At 39.2% G+C, this 17,737-nt stretch overlaps 2 protein-coding genes across 2 annotated transcripts; both read right to left on the bottom strand.

Annotated features, from left to right (window-relative positions):
* Positions 1–13,715: 13,715 nt before the first annotated feature.
* EV154DRAFT_524993 (uncharacterized protein) lies at positions 13,716–15,098 on the bottom strand (the record flags this gene model as incomplete). The annotated part of the gene is made up of 5 exons (XM_051603233.1): positions 13,716–14,083; positions 14,143–14,233; positions 14,443–14,603; positions 14,679–14,965; positions 15,038–15,098. 5 exons carry the CDS (start codon positions 15,096–15,098, stop codon positions 13,958–13,960), a joined length of 726 nt encoding a protein of 241 aa, XP_051452746.1. The 3' UTR covers positions 13,716–13,957.
* A 436-nt stretch (positions 15,099–15,534) lies between these two features.
* On the bottom strand, positions 15,535–15,897 carry EV154DRAFT_568867 (uncharacterized protein; the record flags this gene model as incomplete). Its single annotated transcript, XM_051606098.1, has 1 exon — positions 15,535–15,897. The coding sequence occupies one exon, from the start codon at positions 15,895–15,897 to the stop codon at positions 15,535–15,537; it is 363 nt and encodes a 120-aa protein (XP_051452745.1).
* Between the last annotated feature and the right edge of the window lie 1,840 nt (positions 15,898–17,737).

The raw sequence follows: 17,737 nt of genomic DNA, 5'->3' as shown, positions 1-17,737 counted from the left end.
CGAGAACTAATTTGGTTCAAAACTTTAATAAAGTTTATCCGAACAACTTTGACCTTTTTTGGTAAACGAAATACTGATTTCAATCCCAAATGCTAAACGAACCATAATTCATGCGTTTTGAGATAATACTATTGCTTCTTTTTTCCTTTGCTTTAACACATTTTTATACTAAATATGAATAACAACAACTTGAATCTCGAAGAATTTTCTGATGACGAATTAGCTCTGTTAGCTATTCAACATTTAAGCGAAATGAATGCTATGGAAGTACATGCTGCAGCTGCCATAGCTGAGCGAACACGAAATATCAACTACCAGACTCAAGTCATTCGCAATTGCGCAATTGAATATAACGCGACAGTTCATGCCTTCGACCAATATATTCTTAATATAGACGACGACATGAGACTCTTTCTCAACATGACCAACCCAACTCATTTGCAATGCAGAGTTAGATACCCTCGTTTGGAAAGCAACAAAGGGTTCTGGGACGTCTGGCACCCAAACCTCATTGATGACGAAGTTAATAGCTCACGACCAACAATGACGTTCAAGTATCATTATCGTATGTCTCGTAGAACGTTTTCTTGGTTAGTTCAACTGTTGTCTGAGCATCCAGCATTCCAGTTACTTGCTCATAACGCTACACCAGTATACCAGCAAGTAGCTTGTATTCTCTGGAGATTTGGAAGCTGCCATATGGGATACATGATGCAGAAAAGCTTTTTTGGTTTTGGTCAAGGATCCTATAACAACTTTACGAATAGGTTTCTTGATGCAATGACAGGCCTCACAAATACGATGATTGTTTGGCCCAAAACCCAGGCGCAAGTGGAGGAAACTGCCAGGGGATTTGAATATCCCAACGGTCCTGAGCTAACAGCACCCGAAAACAAAAAGTTGCCTGGTTGTATTGGTGTCGTTGACGGAAAGCTTATTCAAGTCTATAAGCCCCGTCAGAACCCTGAGAGCTACAGGGATAGAAAAGGAAACATTTGCATTAACTTGCTTGCCGTTTGTGATAGCTCTCAACGATTCACATATGTTTACGCTGGTGAAACTGGTAAATATCACATTAAGTATGTTTGATCGATAATATGAAATCTAAAAATATTTTATTAGGGCGCACACACGATGCGAGAATGTTCAATCGAAGTGAGTTGAGAAGTTACTGTCGTAACCCCGATATTTATTTTAAGAATGACAGTTATATTCTCGGAGGTAGGTGATATAAATGAGATATTTATATGATTTGAACTAATAATTTTTGTATACAGATTCTGTCAGAAACAGAACAAGAACAGAAAGAAGACTACTTGGTGACACGAGAGTCAGAGTGAAAATGATAAATAAAGAAGTTTATTTCAGAGAAGGGGGAGGGGTTAGGACTAAGATCCAGAATAACGTTTTTCTAATAAATAACTAGCATCTATTTATACTATTTCTTATACATGGGAAAAGCTACGATGGGTTTAAATTATAGATTAACAAGGGACTTTACGGAACAGATATCATGAGCAGATTATTTGACAAGGATGAGTAATTGAGATTCGACGAGTAATAGCAGGCTGGATTTAGTTGACATTGAATAATTAGATGGTTCGGGGAATATCTCTGATTTGACACGGGCGGGAAAACTGGATTGGGATATGAAGTAATAGATGATCGGAAAAAGGTTTACTAAGGTTGAGTCAGACAAGAGGCGGGAAATATATTGGAATACAGATTGGTGGTAGGTTTTACAAGGAATTCAGAAAGCGGGCAAGATATACAGATATGATTTTGGGTACAAGGTTTTACAGGGAGTTTGGTAGCGGACAAGGTATACTGATATTAGATTTTAGGACAAGGTTTCACAAGGGTTTAAAATCAAGGCATGATCTAGGACATGATGAAATGAGTTCATGACAGATTCTGGATTTATGTTGAGAAACAATTGTCTCATTCCTTATAAAGAACGAGATTTACGACAGGGAGATGCGGGTGTCCAGAGAGATCGGTCGAAGTACAACACCCTGCAATCAACAATGAGAACTGGAATCGAGAGATGTTTTGCACACTTGGTGAATCGATGGAGATTTCTCTTCAAGTATGTTTACGTTAAAGATCCTGTGATGTGTGTAAAAGTTGTAAACGCTGCTTGTATTTTGCATAACATATGCAAGAATATGTATGACGAGGACTCGTTTCACGATCATGTCTTTCGCATTCGAGGTACTGTGGTGAATCCCCAAAGTGATATTGTTTTGGAGCTTTCAACAAACTTAAGTGCACGCAATTTTGAGGAAATGGGGTCAGTATTTGATGAGAGTGAAGATCAGGACGTGGATACAACAAGAGAGAGGAACTTCTTAGGGATGCCAAAACGTATTCCTGTGAATTTTTTTAACTTTTTTTTTATTAAACAGAAAATATTAATTTCTATTTCTATTTCTAAAATGTTGATTTATAAGATCTAGCGTACTATCAAGTCTATTACTACTTCTTTCCAAGCTATCTCTGATGGAACTCGCAATTTGATTTGAGCGACGGATCTCCTCTAAAGCTTCTTGTGCGTTTCTTTCAAGCCTATCAGCACGACTACTGAACGCCTCAAAATATGTGTTCCTTTGGCTCATATTGTCTTCGTTAATCTGCCGAATAGTCTCAATAACTTGGTTATTTCTCACATCAGCATTGTTGGTGCGTCTTCTCGTGTTTCGGGTAGGTTCGACACCATCATTTTCCATCATTGCTTCATAGTTGCGTCGAGCGGGGCGACCAGCTGAATCCAGTACTGTATTGATTAAAAATTCTCTTTCTTCCTCAGTAACTGGTCCTGATGGTTCTGGCTCTTCGTCATTATTTCCATCACTATTGCTGACTGTTAAGGTTTGCGAGCCAGATGATAACGTTGCCAATGGCATTGTTTGTGGATCGCCCTCCAGACAATCCCACAAAAGCTTGTAGTGCTTGTACGCCGTATTTGGAGCAATCCCATTTCTTCCTGTGGCCTTAAACTCGTCGTATAAGTCCCTGAACTTTGTCTTCATATTTCTAAATTTTCTTTCCAAAGCTTCTCTTGATCTGGTAAGTGTAGATTGCTCATTGAATAATCTAGTTACAGCTTCCCAAATACGATTGTCTGTTTGCATCCTTCTTCCACTGTTTTGATGACTAGCCATATTAGTTACTCGAAGAGCACACTTAAAGTATTCAATAAGTCTTTGCTCCTCCGTTTCTGTTTAGTTGCGACTGCGTCGTGGTGCTGCTTGTTGTTGGTTTCCAGATGAGCTGACATTATTGGATACAACGGTCGTATCCAACTCTTCATCTTGAGAGATCTCATCTTGCGTGGGTTGCATTGGGTGCTGTTCATTGTTAAGCAAATCAGCAATGTTCATACTGCGAATACGGTTATAGATAGTATCCGCAGTTTGGTTATCAGCGTCAGTTTCGTTGTCAGCGTCGACCATGGTTGTACGGTACTGATTATTGCTAACATTGTTAATTTGAAAGTTCTGGTAAGGATTATAATTAGGCTGCTCACATCGAACAAAATATATTGAGATCTTAAATAGGAGATGTACTAATATGGACAAGCTCCGTTTTTTTTTTTTTTTTTTTTTTAAAAATTTTTTTTTTATAAATTTTTTTTTCCTAAATTGAATTCTGTGAAAAATAATGTTGCCCATATTTTTTTATTATTAATTTACTGCTTAAAAATGAAAAAATCTGTGGGCATCGAATGTGAAGCCTCCAGAAATAAACGGTCCTAAAATGGACTACTAAAATGCCAAAAAACAAATTAAAATTTTTATTACTGTTTCCTTACCTTAATTTTTTCTAAAATGAACAACCAAAACAACAACAACAACCCTATCAATTTCCAATTCATTGAAGTGACACCTAATGGTGTAGCCTCTGGTAGCAACCGCTCGCATGCTACTACCGTCTCAGAAGAAGAAGAGGTTCCTGTCGTCGTTCCTGCTGCTGCCCCTGTTGCCCCTGCTGTACCTGCTGCCACTGCTACTGCCACTGCTACTGTCACTGCTGATGCCACTGCTGATGCCACTGATGATGTTTCAGATCTGAGCTACACTCGCTCCAACTGGAATTCTGCCAGCACCTTTGCTCTGATTGAGTTGTATGCTAGTTACAACAACCGGTTGGAGTCCACTGGTACTTTAGCTGAACGAAATGAGTTGTACCGTGTCATGTTGCACTCATTCAACACCAACACCAGCACCAATGGAAGAAGACCTTTGAGTGCATTGAAGTCTAAGTGGTCTGCTCTCTGTGCTGCCTTCAGACATCGAAATGACAGGTTGAATGCGACTGGTACGGCACCAATTGAAAACTGGGCTTACCATGATGCGATGGAGAACGCCACCAGTGAGATGCCCACCGTGATCCCACCCACTGTGTATACCTCTCTTGCTGGAGAGACGGTCGATAATCGTGGTGAAGCTGTCGGTGCTAGACGAGGAAGAGCCGTCGAAGACGATGGTGCTGAGGAGGGTGTGACTCGTGGGGCTGCCAGTAGAAGTAGAGCGGTCAACCGAACGATCGAGCATCTGGTGACCTCGATGAATGAGATTGAGGCACGTCGTTTTGTGCGTGGAGAGCCTGAGCGTAGAACGTTCAATAATTACCTTGCTCGTTCGACAGCGTTTTTTGGTCAGACGTTGGAGTCCATGGAGAGACGGGACCAGGTGCAGTCTCGCATCGCTGATCAGATGCAGGCCAGTCTGGATATCCAGCGCCAGATGCTGATGGTAATGAGAGGGGATTTCGGCTCAAGCAACAACAACAACAACAACAACAACAACAACAACGGTGCCAACAACAACAACAATGGCGCCTACAACAACGTCGACGGTGCCAACAACAACAATGGTAGCAGCAGCAGCCGTAGCACCTACCACAACATCGACGGTGCCAACAACAACAATGGTAGCAGCAGCAGCCGTAGCACCAGCAACAACAACGCCACCAGCTACAATGCGTTCGAAAACGGTAGCTACCATTACACCAACAACACCAGCCACTACTTCCGCCCTGATGTCAATGGTATTCCTGCAGCCTATGACTATCAGTTCAACAGTCCTTCTGCTAGCAGCACCAGCGCCTACAACATCACCGACGCCAACAACACCGACGCCAACAACACCAACACCAGCAACATCGTCGTCAACAGCACCCTCCCCAACAGCACCCTCCCCAACAACACTGCCTCCACCCCCTCTGCCAATGACATGACGATCGATGGCAATGTCACGACGGTTTCTCCTGTTCCGTCAGACTTGCTTGAAATCACTTATCCTTCGTCCGATGAATATAAACCTCATAACATCGACTAAAATATAATTGTCTTTTTTTTTTTCAATAATAAATTTGGTTTTTTTTTAAAAATAATTTAATACTTAACATATTTAAGGAAAAGCTGCATTAAAGATGCGCATGCGGGCACTATTACCTATAGCACTTGTATCACCATGCTCTCCAACTACAAGACCAGCAGGCTCAAGAACCACACCATCGAAACCTAGCTCCCCTCTTGCCTTACATGTATTGTGTAGAATAGCACACGACCCGATGATATCATTGATATCCAATTGATCATACACGTAAATGTGGAATTGTGTAAATCTCCACCGATGAACGAACTGACCAAAAGTTCTTTCAATGGCCATTCTTCTGGCTGAATGGGAATAGTTGAATAATCTCTTGCGAGGATCCCGGAGACATTCACTTTCAGGGAATGGTGTAATTAAATTGGCACTGGACGGATAGGCCGAATCACCGAGAAGATAAGATCCATTAGGGAAGTAATGCCCAGGATTGTTCATAATCTTCCAGCTGAGATCACTGGAATTATAGGCTGAGGCGTCATGACTTCTGCCTAGTGTATTAAAAGTAAATTAGCTTCCAACTCTCATATTTATATTGGTCATTATTACCAGAGTCTCCTACACGAATGTAAGTAAACCTACATGTATCGTCACAAACAGCGGTAAGTTTAATGGTGTAGTTGTTTTTTCTGTCACGGAACCCTGCTCCATAAGCAGCTGGAGTTGGCTTATGAATGGTGAAGTTTTTTCCATCAATAGCACCAATTGCATCAGGAATACTCACACCAGGACCTTTGTTGAATCCAGCAGATATAGCACCTACCATGGCTGAATTGGTAGGCCAATCGATCATATAGCCAAGCACATCCTTGATGGCCTTCACCGTACGCCTCGTGAAATTGGTATAGCTGCCATACGAAACACCATACAGGACATACATGTTTCTATATCCAAGATGACAATTGGCCAGTCTCAAAAGACAGGTAGCTATCTGGATGTAGATAGGAACGTGGTTTGGTGTCTTGAAATCAAATTCGGGATGGGTAGACAACCTGTTGACAAGCCAATTGAAAGAGTCCCTTCCCATTCGATATGTAGCACGGAAGCTATCTACTTGGTTTTCGTCGTCGTCGTTGAGGTTGGGATGTTGTACCTCCCAAAAAGTGTATCTTTCAGACACTCTTGTGGCACCCACACCGACAGTTCGCGTTCTGGTGATAATTGCCCCGGTCATAAACAAAGGCAAGGAAGTAATAGCCATTCCAAATTCACTCGAGAAATCGGCAGCAAAAAAGTCGTACTGCAATTGTTGTTCTCTAAGCAAATGCACATTACTGACAGTAAGGTGCAACAAGTCTACAATTTCTTGGTTCTCGGCTGCAATGCTTTCACTAAGTGCATAAAGAACAGTTTGTTGTTGTCTTAACATTTCGAAGAGGAGAAAAATTTGTTGGCGAGTTTGAGAATTCATTGAGAAATTAAATCGAAACAGAGAAAACGAAAAAAGAAAAGGTAAAACAGGAACAAAAGAAAAAAAAAATCTTGCCGATATTTTAGTAAAATCGAATTTCACTAGTTCCAGGATAATATTTATTTTTATTTTTTATATTTTTTTAAAAAACCGGTTTTGGAAAAAGATTGACCTTCAAAAAAAAAAAAAAAATTTAAAAAAAACGGCGCTTGTCTATATTAGTACATCTCCTATTTAAGATCTCAATATATTTTGTTCGATGTGAGCAGCCTTAGACATGGTTTCAGTTTCGTTCAAAAAAAATAAAGATAAAGAGGAATAAATGCAACTAAGAACTTGACATTGATTTACATCATCAAGTATAAAATCTGACGTTATGTCGTAATTTTAGTATGTCAAAACTAGACTTTATTTGTAAATAGTGTAACCGGGGAAGTCTTGTCCATGGCATTTTCCCTCGACAAAAAGTTGCCGCTGCTCTCGCTAAAAAAGGCAACTGCTAACCATTTTTGGTAAATGTCTCGACAAACTTTTGTCGGCCCCGTTTGCTTGAGAAGCACCTTAATCGATTAGTCGCTCTTCTTTAATTCTCCTCCAAAGATAATTTGATTCTCCGTCAGGAACTCAAACAATCTAATGCTCGTATCCTATTATTAGAACAGAAACTCTCAGGCACCCGAAGCGCTGGAGATTTTGGCTTCACTGTACCCGAAACATTCCTCCGGGATCTCGGAAGTAACGCTTCCAAATACTCGGATATTAGTAATAAAGACACTCGCGACCAGTCATCCAATAATGCTTCACACACAAGCTTTGCGAAGAAACGGACTACTGCTGGTTCGAACACTTAAGATCCTCATAATAAGACTGAGCCCCTTAAGACTTCCTTCGCAGATATGGCTAAAAAGCCTGTCCCTTTTAACAATAAACGTAAGCGAACTACGTCTAAACAGCGTAAGGCAGCTGCCCGCATTTTTGAAGCTCCTGCTGAGCAAACATCTTCTGATACGTTTCTTTACTTATACTTGCCAAATAAATATCGAATTCGCATCAAGGATTTTCGCCAAAAGCTACGAACAATGGGTTTTGACAATGGACGCATACTTGACATTCATTACCCAGCCCGTGGCGTAGTAGCTCTTTTGATCCACCAAAGCTATAGAGTCGAACTGGATTCTATTTTAACGAAATCCAACATTGTACCGGTCAAAGATTTTAATCCAACTTCAATTGATCATTTACACGATCCGTCTCTTAAGCACCTTACAGTCGATGAACGCTCAACTAAAGCTATTGAATTTCATCAGAATCGTCTGATAAGAGGATTGAAATTTATTAGAAGTTACCTTCGCCGATCTGTAGCAAGAAATTTCGTCCAGCTTGGATGGATCACTAACGAACAAGCACAACAGGTGATTTCAGAGACTAATAATGGGAATGGACACAGCAACACACCTACCAACACATTCGAAACTACTCGGGCGCCCTCAACTAGCCAAACCCATTCTGGATCCAGTGGATTAGGGGAAGGACAAGAATATGTAAAAGCAACCAACATCAACAACGAACAAATGGATATTGAAGATGAAACCTATGATAACTCCTTGCCTGGTGCCGGTCAACCAGCCCCCCGCCAATAAATGTGTACTTTTACTGATATCACTAACCCTATGCCCACCTATGACAACCCTATGCCTACTAACATACATATGCCTCCGACTACTAGTCAAAACAATCTATCTAAATCTAATCCTAATTTACAGCAAACAATCCCATTCAAGACCACTAAATTCAAAATTGGATCCATTAATTGTCGAAGTCTAGCTTCCACATCAGACCCAATAACTCGACGAAAATTTACCCGGTACCTTCGATCTCTGAAATACGACCTACTCAATTTTCAAGAAGTTCGAACAGAAGACAACAATGTAATAGAATCTTTAAATATGGAATTACAAGCTAAAGATTCAATCTGGACTCAACACGTTGGCATCGTTAGTTTTAATCCTAACATTCGCATTTCACCAATATTTATCATGCTTAACAAACATGCAGTTTTTGTGAAAGTACATCACATCAACCACCACTTTGAGCCGATATATCTACTAAACGTCTATGCTCCTAGCCAACCCGGTCCTAAGAAAACATTTTACAGCGATATCATGGAATTGCCTTTATTTAAAGATGAAACTGATGCCGCACACTTTACTAAATACTCCAACTTCTTGATAACAGGAGATTTTAATTACCACCACTATACAACATATCGATCCTCAAATTCGCATTGTCCTCACCCGATTAGATCCTGGAAACAGACTCTTAACCAACACCTCTATGACTGTAACAATTCAGATGACATAACAGAGACGTATTCAGTGGCAAATCCACATATCACTTTTAGTCGGGGAGATTCACGTACTACAATTGATTACATTTTTGCATCGCTAGCAATTAAAGCAAGTATGACCAAATCTGGGGTCGATTTTATCAACACGGACTGGACAGACCACGCCTTAATCTCTATTGATCTAGTATTGGTGAGTAAAAAAAAAATGGGAAAGGAATCTATAGTGCAAATCCGGCATTGGCCAAGAACAAGCGTTTCGTTGAACAACTGTCCACGTTGCTTCAAGAATTGAAACCAGATACAGCAAATAGCCCCCAAAACTCCCCTCAGCTTGAATGAGACTCTATGAAGAGAAAAGTGCAACAGTTCTGTCAGCGCTTTAGCAGATATTATTGTCGCTGGCGACAAAAGCAAATCGAACGACTTCAAACTCGTCGTTCTAAACTTATCGCCAAACACTCCGATCATCCAGCAATCCTCAACCAACTCTTGCCTACCGTTGAACAACAATTGGGGATACTACAAAAAGAAGTAACCGAAATTGACCCCATAAGAGCCGGAAAACACTTGCGGGAGCAGGGAGAAATTTCAGCTGGGTATCTTAAACGAACCATTACTCAACGGGAACAACAACGAGCCATGAACGCGGTCAGCCACCCAGTATCTGGTGAGTTGGGTCATAATGATAAAAACATCCAAGAGGCGGTACGCACGTTTTACGAAGATTTGTTTAACCCGGACCCCATCAATGAAGCGTATCTTACTAGACTCATGTCTCACATCACCGACGAGTACAAAATAACCAGAGAAACAGCTTCTGGAATACCTGCCCATTTACAATCGACGATATTCTGGAAAGTGCCAAACGATCTCCCGCCAAAAGTAGTCCGGGGTTAGACTCGATACCGTATGAAATATTGAAACTTATCGTTGTCGATCCTTATTTTAGCAATCTTTGCATCACTGTCTTTAACGAGGCGTTGACAAAATCCATCTTCCCTGAAAGTTGGTTGAAGACGTCAATGGTTCTACTACCCAAAAAAGGTGATCTCACCCAACTGAAATGCTGGCGACCAATTTTACTGATCAACACGGATAGTAAAATGTTTACTCGACTACTCAATTCGCGAATGATAGAGTCGGCTCCTGACATCCTCAGTCCACAACAACATGGCTTTAGGCCATGACGTGTTATTGGTGACCATGGACTTACCCTACAACTAGCCGTTGAACATGTTAAACATCAGATACCACACGATCATGACAATTACAATTGTATAGGACTGCTGCTGGATCAGGAAAAAGGTTATGACCGCGTATTTAAAGATTACTTAACTGCCACACCTAACGCATTTGGTTACCCTACTGCTCTTATAAACACCATTACCGGACTGTTCTTTAACACTTCCATTCAAGTACACATTAATGGTCATCTCACAAAAGCTATCCAACAAAACCGTGGTCTGCGACAAGGCGACCCGATATCACCTTTACTATTCAACCTAGCGTCTGATCCTTTTTTAAAATCAATCACCAACCACCCCGAATACAAAGGATTGTCATTCGATCAGCCACGACCAGAACCTCCCCCACCTGCTGCTTCTCCAAGCTCAACCATCACGCCAGTACCTCCCAAATTATTACGACTATGCGTCTATGCTGACGACACCCTGGTCATATTAAAAAATCAATCAGATTTTTACATCCTCCAAGAAGCATACGCACAGTACAGCGAAGCATCGAATGCCAAATTGAACTATAAAAAAACGGAAGCATTCTCACTACATGGATGACCACAAGATGACTGGAAACATTTCCTATCGAACCAAAACATATCTCGATGGCATTCCAGCGCATTAGCAGCTCCACTTCGCTATCTCGGCTATCAACTATGCTTCTCCACAACACAACGAAACAATTATGTTGCAAGCCTAATCGAAAAAATCTAATCAGCTTGTAACATTCACAAACAGCGACAATTTTCGATCCGTGGACGTGCGACTGTCTTGAATTCGTTAATTTATTCGACTTTATGGCATGTGCTTTGGCTGTTCCCTATGACCAAGGCACAGACCACCTAAATACAATCAGTAGGTTATCAGTTTCTTACATTCCGAATGTTTCCAAAACTCCCACTGGCAACACTTCAAAAACCACGCTCACAGGGAGGACTAGGGATCATGAACATTGGCACCCAATAGAAAGTATTCCAGTGGCGCTGGCTCTAACCTCTTTTAGAGGGCCGTGGTCCCAATACTACTTGTCCGGCCGATTTCTACAATCTTCTCAAATTTGGACTTCAATCATATAATGGTAATACCGAACATCATCTTCTCCCACTCTTGTTCCCCAAATATCGGTCTACCGCCATCACTGACCATCCCAGTCCATTCAACTCTATTTTCCAAGCAGTTGATGCCGTTCCCCGAAATTTGACCAGCTTAATAATCAACAAATATACCTGCCTTCCACTACCTTTTTCAGCTATTTGGATTCATCATGACCCAACATACACTGAAGCCATATTCAAATACAAACCAGGGATTCCTAAATTGTTTACCCATCAACGTTTTCACCAAGACGGTGCTAACTATCCTATTACTCGAAAACCGCACCATACACTCACAAGTCACCCAATACTGATCAGACACTTTTTCCGACAACTGGATCAACAATCCAGAATGTTAAATTTATTTTTCATTCGGCAATGCCTTCCACCAGGAACTACATTCAATCCGGATACATTCACAACTGCTGAACCACATTGTCTTGATCTTTCTCCCATTGTAAAACACATGCTGACTCCATTCTACGACAGCATTAAACAGTTTGCCGGCACTCATATCAATAATAATCGGCTGGTACGAGCCCTTATGACAGGTCACTCTAATCCCTCAGCCCCACCCAACAGCCACCCAACAGCTACAGCCTGGACAAAATTCTGGAATACCAGCCTCCACCCAAAATTGCGTAATATATGGTACCGCATAATTCAAAACAAAACTCCTGTCAAATCATTTCTCAATCGAGTCTTTCCTGATATTCATAGCAGCCCCAATTGTGATATCTACCCAAACATACCCGCAAACACAGAACATGTTTTTTTCACCTGTCCTCAAAGATGGTCCGTATGGGCTTCCGTATTACTTATTTTCATCCAACGTCAGGATTTATCCAAACCAGAACAACAAGCCCTTATTATACAAAGCATCTTTCAGCTTAAATACTAAGGCAAAATCACCACACTACCTCACTGAAACTTCATACAACTGCTAGGCTCAACTATCCACTCAATTTGGCTTTCACACCTTAACGAAATCTTTCGTGATATTACGTTTCACGTTGACAACACTACCAAACACATTCAACATACCATTGCTTCTCTACTTATCGAACAAGACGAAGACTTGGACAGTCCAAAAATATATAAAAAAAAAAAAAAAAAAAAAAAAAAAAAGTAGTCCCTACCACCTCATTCGCAAAACCTTATACATTAATTCCCAACCCCATACCAATTATTTTCATAGTCACTCAATTGTACGACCAATAATATTTGCGTTCATCATTGTTGACTTTAAACAATAAAGACAAAGTCTCTTTCATAAAAAAGAAACAATTGCGTTGGTGTATTTTTGTTTGACAACAGCTCAAACCATTCCGCATTTGCTGAGGATGCCCCGGTTGCCTCAAGAACGACATTGAAGGAGAAGATACAGCCAGTAACTGAAAAATTTCAGTTTTGTCCTAAAACAATTACATTGACTAGCGGAGAGGTTTTGAAGCATGACCTTTTTTTTTTGAGAAGGTGAGTACCCTTAGAGACAGATAGGAGAAAACAATTACTCGTAAAGAAACGTACTTTAAAGTTAAATAATAGATTATGTTATATAGCTAAGAGATAATTTATTTATTTTTTAATCAGGTATTTGAAATATTCTCGCTGAAAGAAAGCAATGGTTCGGTGCTGATTTAGAGGGGAAGGACTGGAAGGTGGATTGCAACAATCCTTTCCCGTGTCGAACATCTTTGTGCTTTGCTAGGCATTTTTAAGTCAGTCCAGATTTTCTTGCGGAAAAAACGGCGCTTCAAGAAACAGTGGAGAAGGTGGGTCACATTTTTGAACTCCACCCCAAGTACCTTTGTGAATGTAATTGGATTCAGATGTATTGGGGTGGAGCTAAAAGAGAGGCTCGTCTTCATTTTGATTTCACATTCAAATCACTTGAGGCCGAAATTCCCGGGTTTTTGGACAAGGCTGGAGATGTCGCCAAAATCAAACGGTATTTCCAGCGATGCATGAATTATATTGATGCCTACAGCAAGTGTGACGAAGGAAGAGAGTTACATTTCACATTGAAAAGTAACGTTTGATGAAAACATTTAATAAACTTTTCTTTCTTCCTTTATTTTTGACTGAGTTTAAAGAGCTTCTATTTTCAAAAATCTTGGCAGGTACAAGCCTCCCTTTAGACATTTCAAAAACAAAAAGGCACCATGTCACGATTTCGAAAATAAAAATATTGAAATGAAATTAAGGTTTGGAACATTTAAGTCCAGTCGCACGTTATACGTATTGTAAACAAGCATTTTTTATTGGAGCACATGTCGGACTTATACATACTAATACTCTTCTTCTACGGTCACCAGATGCTATACCTTATGTCGATACAATGGTTTTATTATTATTGGATAATAAATGCAGTATAATATGTATTTATTGATAAGTTCACAAATTTATTTGAGTGGAGTATATATTGTAAGTATATGTGTATGTATATGGAATAGTGCCTAGTTAAGTAATTATGTTTAATGGCCTTCTTGTCTTGTTCTTGTCAACTGTGGATACCTGGAATCTAAAGCAAAACCAGATCTTATGTATCTCGTCAACAGCGTTTTGATATTGCAGGAAGCGTTTACGTCTCTGTTCCATATCTGTAGGAAACGTATTAGTCTAATGCCGTCGCGGATAAAAATTGGACAAAACGACTTACACAGGGCGAACCTTCTTGTTGGCAATGTTGAAACAATTTCAGAGGGTAAACATTTTGGAAGGATCCTATAATAAATATAACCAAATTTTCTCTATCAGTCACCATGGAATAAGCGCAAGATTTTTTACCTTCTTCTGGCTGATAACAATCCGCGGTGTTCTATAAAATGTTGTCTTCATCGTCAAAACATTTCAGATGATTTCTTTTTTTCTTCACGGTACTTGTAATTGGTGTTTCTAAATAACGTGAGAGCATTACGCATGTTAAGATATTATATATTATAGCCTTGCGTTATGTTACAGGCACGTAAGTTTGCATTGAAGTCTCGGTTGTTGCATGTACGAAATCTCAGAATAATTGATGTTTCTTGTTTGTTGAAGACTGTGACAGCATTTTTGAGATGTATTGTACTCATCAACTGGTATAACAAGAGCTCTTTGAGCGATTACTCTCCGAATTTTCTATGAAAGTACAAATATTAAATGAGTATACAGACCCCGCCACAAATATAACAAAATAAACATCATTATACACACCTTTACTGGTATAGGATTTTGCTTTTCAAAGGTCCCACTTAGGGAAGCGTACCCATACGCTACAACGGTTTGATGCTGATCATATCGGTTATTTGGGTCCCGCAAATGTTGTTCATTTGTTTTGTTAAATATTCTTCTCTTCTTTCTTCTAGAGTCTGAACTAGAATCCATGGAAAGCTTGTATGATTTATTCACGTTTGCGTGCCCCAGAACCACTGAATCAGCGTAATTGTTAGCCATTCGACGGTTTGAAAACATATACCTTTTATTTCTGGATGCCTGCACGACTTCATGAATTCTATTTTTGCAGTTACACAATCAATGATCATGTGATTGATTTATGACTGTATTTGTTTTACCTTTGGTTTTCAAGAGACTGAGAGTTAAAATAGGTTTTGAATCCTCCAACGGTGCACACATCCCTTGTTGGAAGTCTTGTGTAACTATCTTGAATGTTTGAGGTTGCGCGGCTTCGAAGTTCGCATCTTCTTTGCTATTGTATGCCGGAGCGGGACCTGTCATTATTAAAATAAATCTTCACTGAATGAATCGTATGCTTTGTTTCATGCTCTATACTTACATATACGATGGGTTGCTTATATTGAATGAATGCTGTATAATGAGCGGCTTATTTTGTAAAAGATCTTCTTCGCAATCAACCACACATATGATATCATGAACACCTATAAAGACAATCACGTATATACATTCGTTAAAATCTTATTATATCGGGATAGACATTTTACATTGCAGATAAACCTGGATCAATTCCAATGATGCGATCTTCCATTGTGATGCCGGTGGAGTTTTGGGATAACGAGTACAGGCCTTTGTTTCTTCCTGCGAGGTTAATGTTTTATTTTTGGAGATTGACATTGTCTTTGTTCATTGGAGCCCAGTCTGTTTTGATTTTTTCGAAAGGCATGGAAGCCATATGTTCATCAGGTGGTACTGAAAATGTTAACCGACTTTGCTTGTCTGAGTTACATTTGGCAGGAGCATGAGACAGGCTTTGATAGTTAAGATGTCGCTTCTTTTCAACTTTATCTAGGTCAAACATATTTTCACAGAGATCATCTTTTACGTCATATTGGGTATACACTTCTTTAGACTGGTGGTAGTATATTATAGCATCACTACCCAATAATTGGCTTGGTATATAATGGTTACCACTACCATTTAAGTTTCGTTTATAACCTAATGCGAAAATGCCATACATTGCTTTAGGCCCGTAAATACGAGCATACGATAATGAGTATGATGCTTCAGGTAAAAAACTCCAGGTCTTTACTTCCCATGTTTCATGTTACAACCACTCTTTTAATAGTCAGAAACTAAGAAGCAGATATCTTAAAGGATATTGATAGTTTTTTTCTGTAATTATTGACTTTATCGTAGTTGCTGGATCCATATTCTAAATCGTATATGACTTTTATGTGGTTATGTACTTTTTCAAAATCTCGTATATTTGCTGTTCTGATTTATGCTTGACGAAATGACATGGGAGAAACAATAGCTGCTGAAGCTTGTCCAGCTACATTTTTTTGTTATAAGATATTAGGTGAGACACAATATAATTTTATTTGGAAGTTACCTAGAGTTTTTACAGGGACAGATGCTCGGTTTTGCTGAAGGCAAAAGTTAAAAACCATCTAAAAGACGAATATTCCAAAGCTTGAAGTTGAGTAAATGCACACCCACGTCTACATTGCCGGAAGAAATAAAGAAATTGGTAAGTAAATGTGGTAATTAATACCGTATATCAATTGTAAAAATAATTCTAGATACTCTGTACAACGGTTGATCTGAACGTTTCTGAAAAGCCTATTCGTATATTGTTAAGTGCAGGAATATTGTACAAAGACCTTCGCAAAGCATAGAATTTCTAGAAACTATTTGTCCTGTACCCCTCAAAATGCTACAAAAAAATCAGGAAATTAAAAAAATTAAGAAAATATAAAAAACGAACTTTATAAACTTAGAATTCAATAGTTAAGTCGGTGTGTCTCATCAAGACATACTATGCGACACGCATGCGACCAGAAATTATCGTTGTTAATGGAGGGTAAGCCTCAGATGACAAGGGATAGTTCATTTGAACTATTTTTTTTTCGGCGATGGTAGATTGTTCCATAACATAATCGCTGGCGGTTTTATATCTTTGTAATTTCTAATATAATTAGAACTGTTGAAATATATTTGTACCACATTCTCTTTTAATAACTCTCGGTTTAAGGCTTCAAAGTCTTCCTTATTTCGATGGCAGCATGTATATTAGCTTGTAATACAAGTCTTGTTTGAACTAACTGATCTCTTGTTTTATTGTCTAAGCTGATCTCTATTTCGTGATCAAATCTCTGTAAAAGAGCATTGGCTGGTGGGATATTATTTCGGTAATTCGTAACTGAATCAATGACAGTATTTGTAAATACTAGAAAGTTTGCGTACAGTTCATCTGTTGTTCTGGTGTACATTTGTTCCAACACATGCTCCAGGGCAAAAACCTGTTTTGTAATATCCTATGTAAGTGTTAAGAATCTGGCAAACCTCTCAACAATTGAAAGTGATGATAAAATAGTGTGTAAAATATCATGCTTTTTAGGAGCACAAAAATTCTCTGTCTGAGCGGTTACTTGCTCGAAGCCTGTAGCGATACTTCGATTTGATTTAAGTTGGGTGTTTAAGTGTTGGTCAAGACCAGTTGTAGCTGCTATAATATATTTATGTAATAACAAAGGGTTTGCCTGATTTTGAATACTTTTTTGTATCTTCTGTATATTTTTACTTGTAACGTTCAAATGTGTTCTTTCTTCTAATGAAAACCTGACAACATCTCTTAACAGGGAAGTGTTTTTCTGAAATTTGTCCTGTATGTATGTTAATTCGTTATTAAAAAAGAGGGCAAAATTGATCACATCTCGTCCAGCTATAAGATGCTCCTCAGCGATGTGTCTAATAAAAATGATAAGGTTTAACATTGATGAGCATTATTTTACAATAGGTGGATTAATTGTCCGGATTTTTTGCAAAAAAACATTTAATCAGTCATAGTTTAACAG

Source organism: Mucor mucedo, assembly GCF_025094135.1.
Source record: "Mucor mucedo strain NRRL 3635 chromosome Unknown EV154scaffold_136, whole genome shotgun sequence".
NCBI lineage: Eukaryota > Fungi > Mucoromycota > Mucoromycetes > Mucorales > Mucoraceae > Mucor > Mucor mucedo.
Note: the sequence above shows the minus strand (reverse complement) of the source record. Positions and strands in the feature narration are given on the sequence as shown.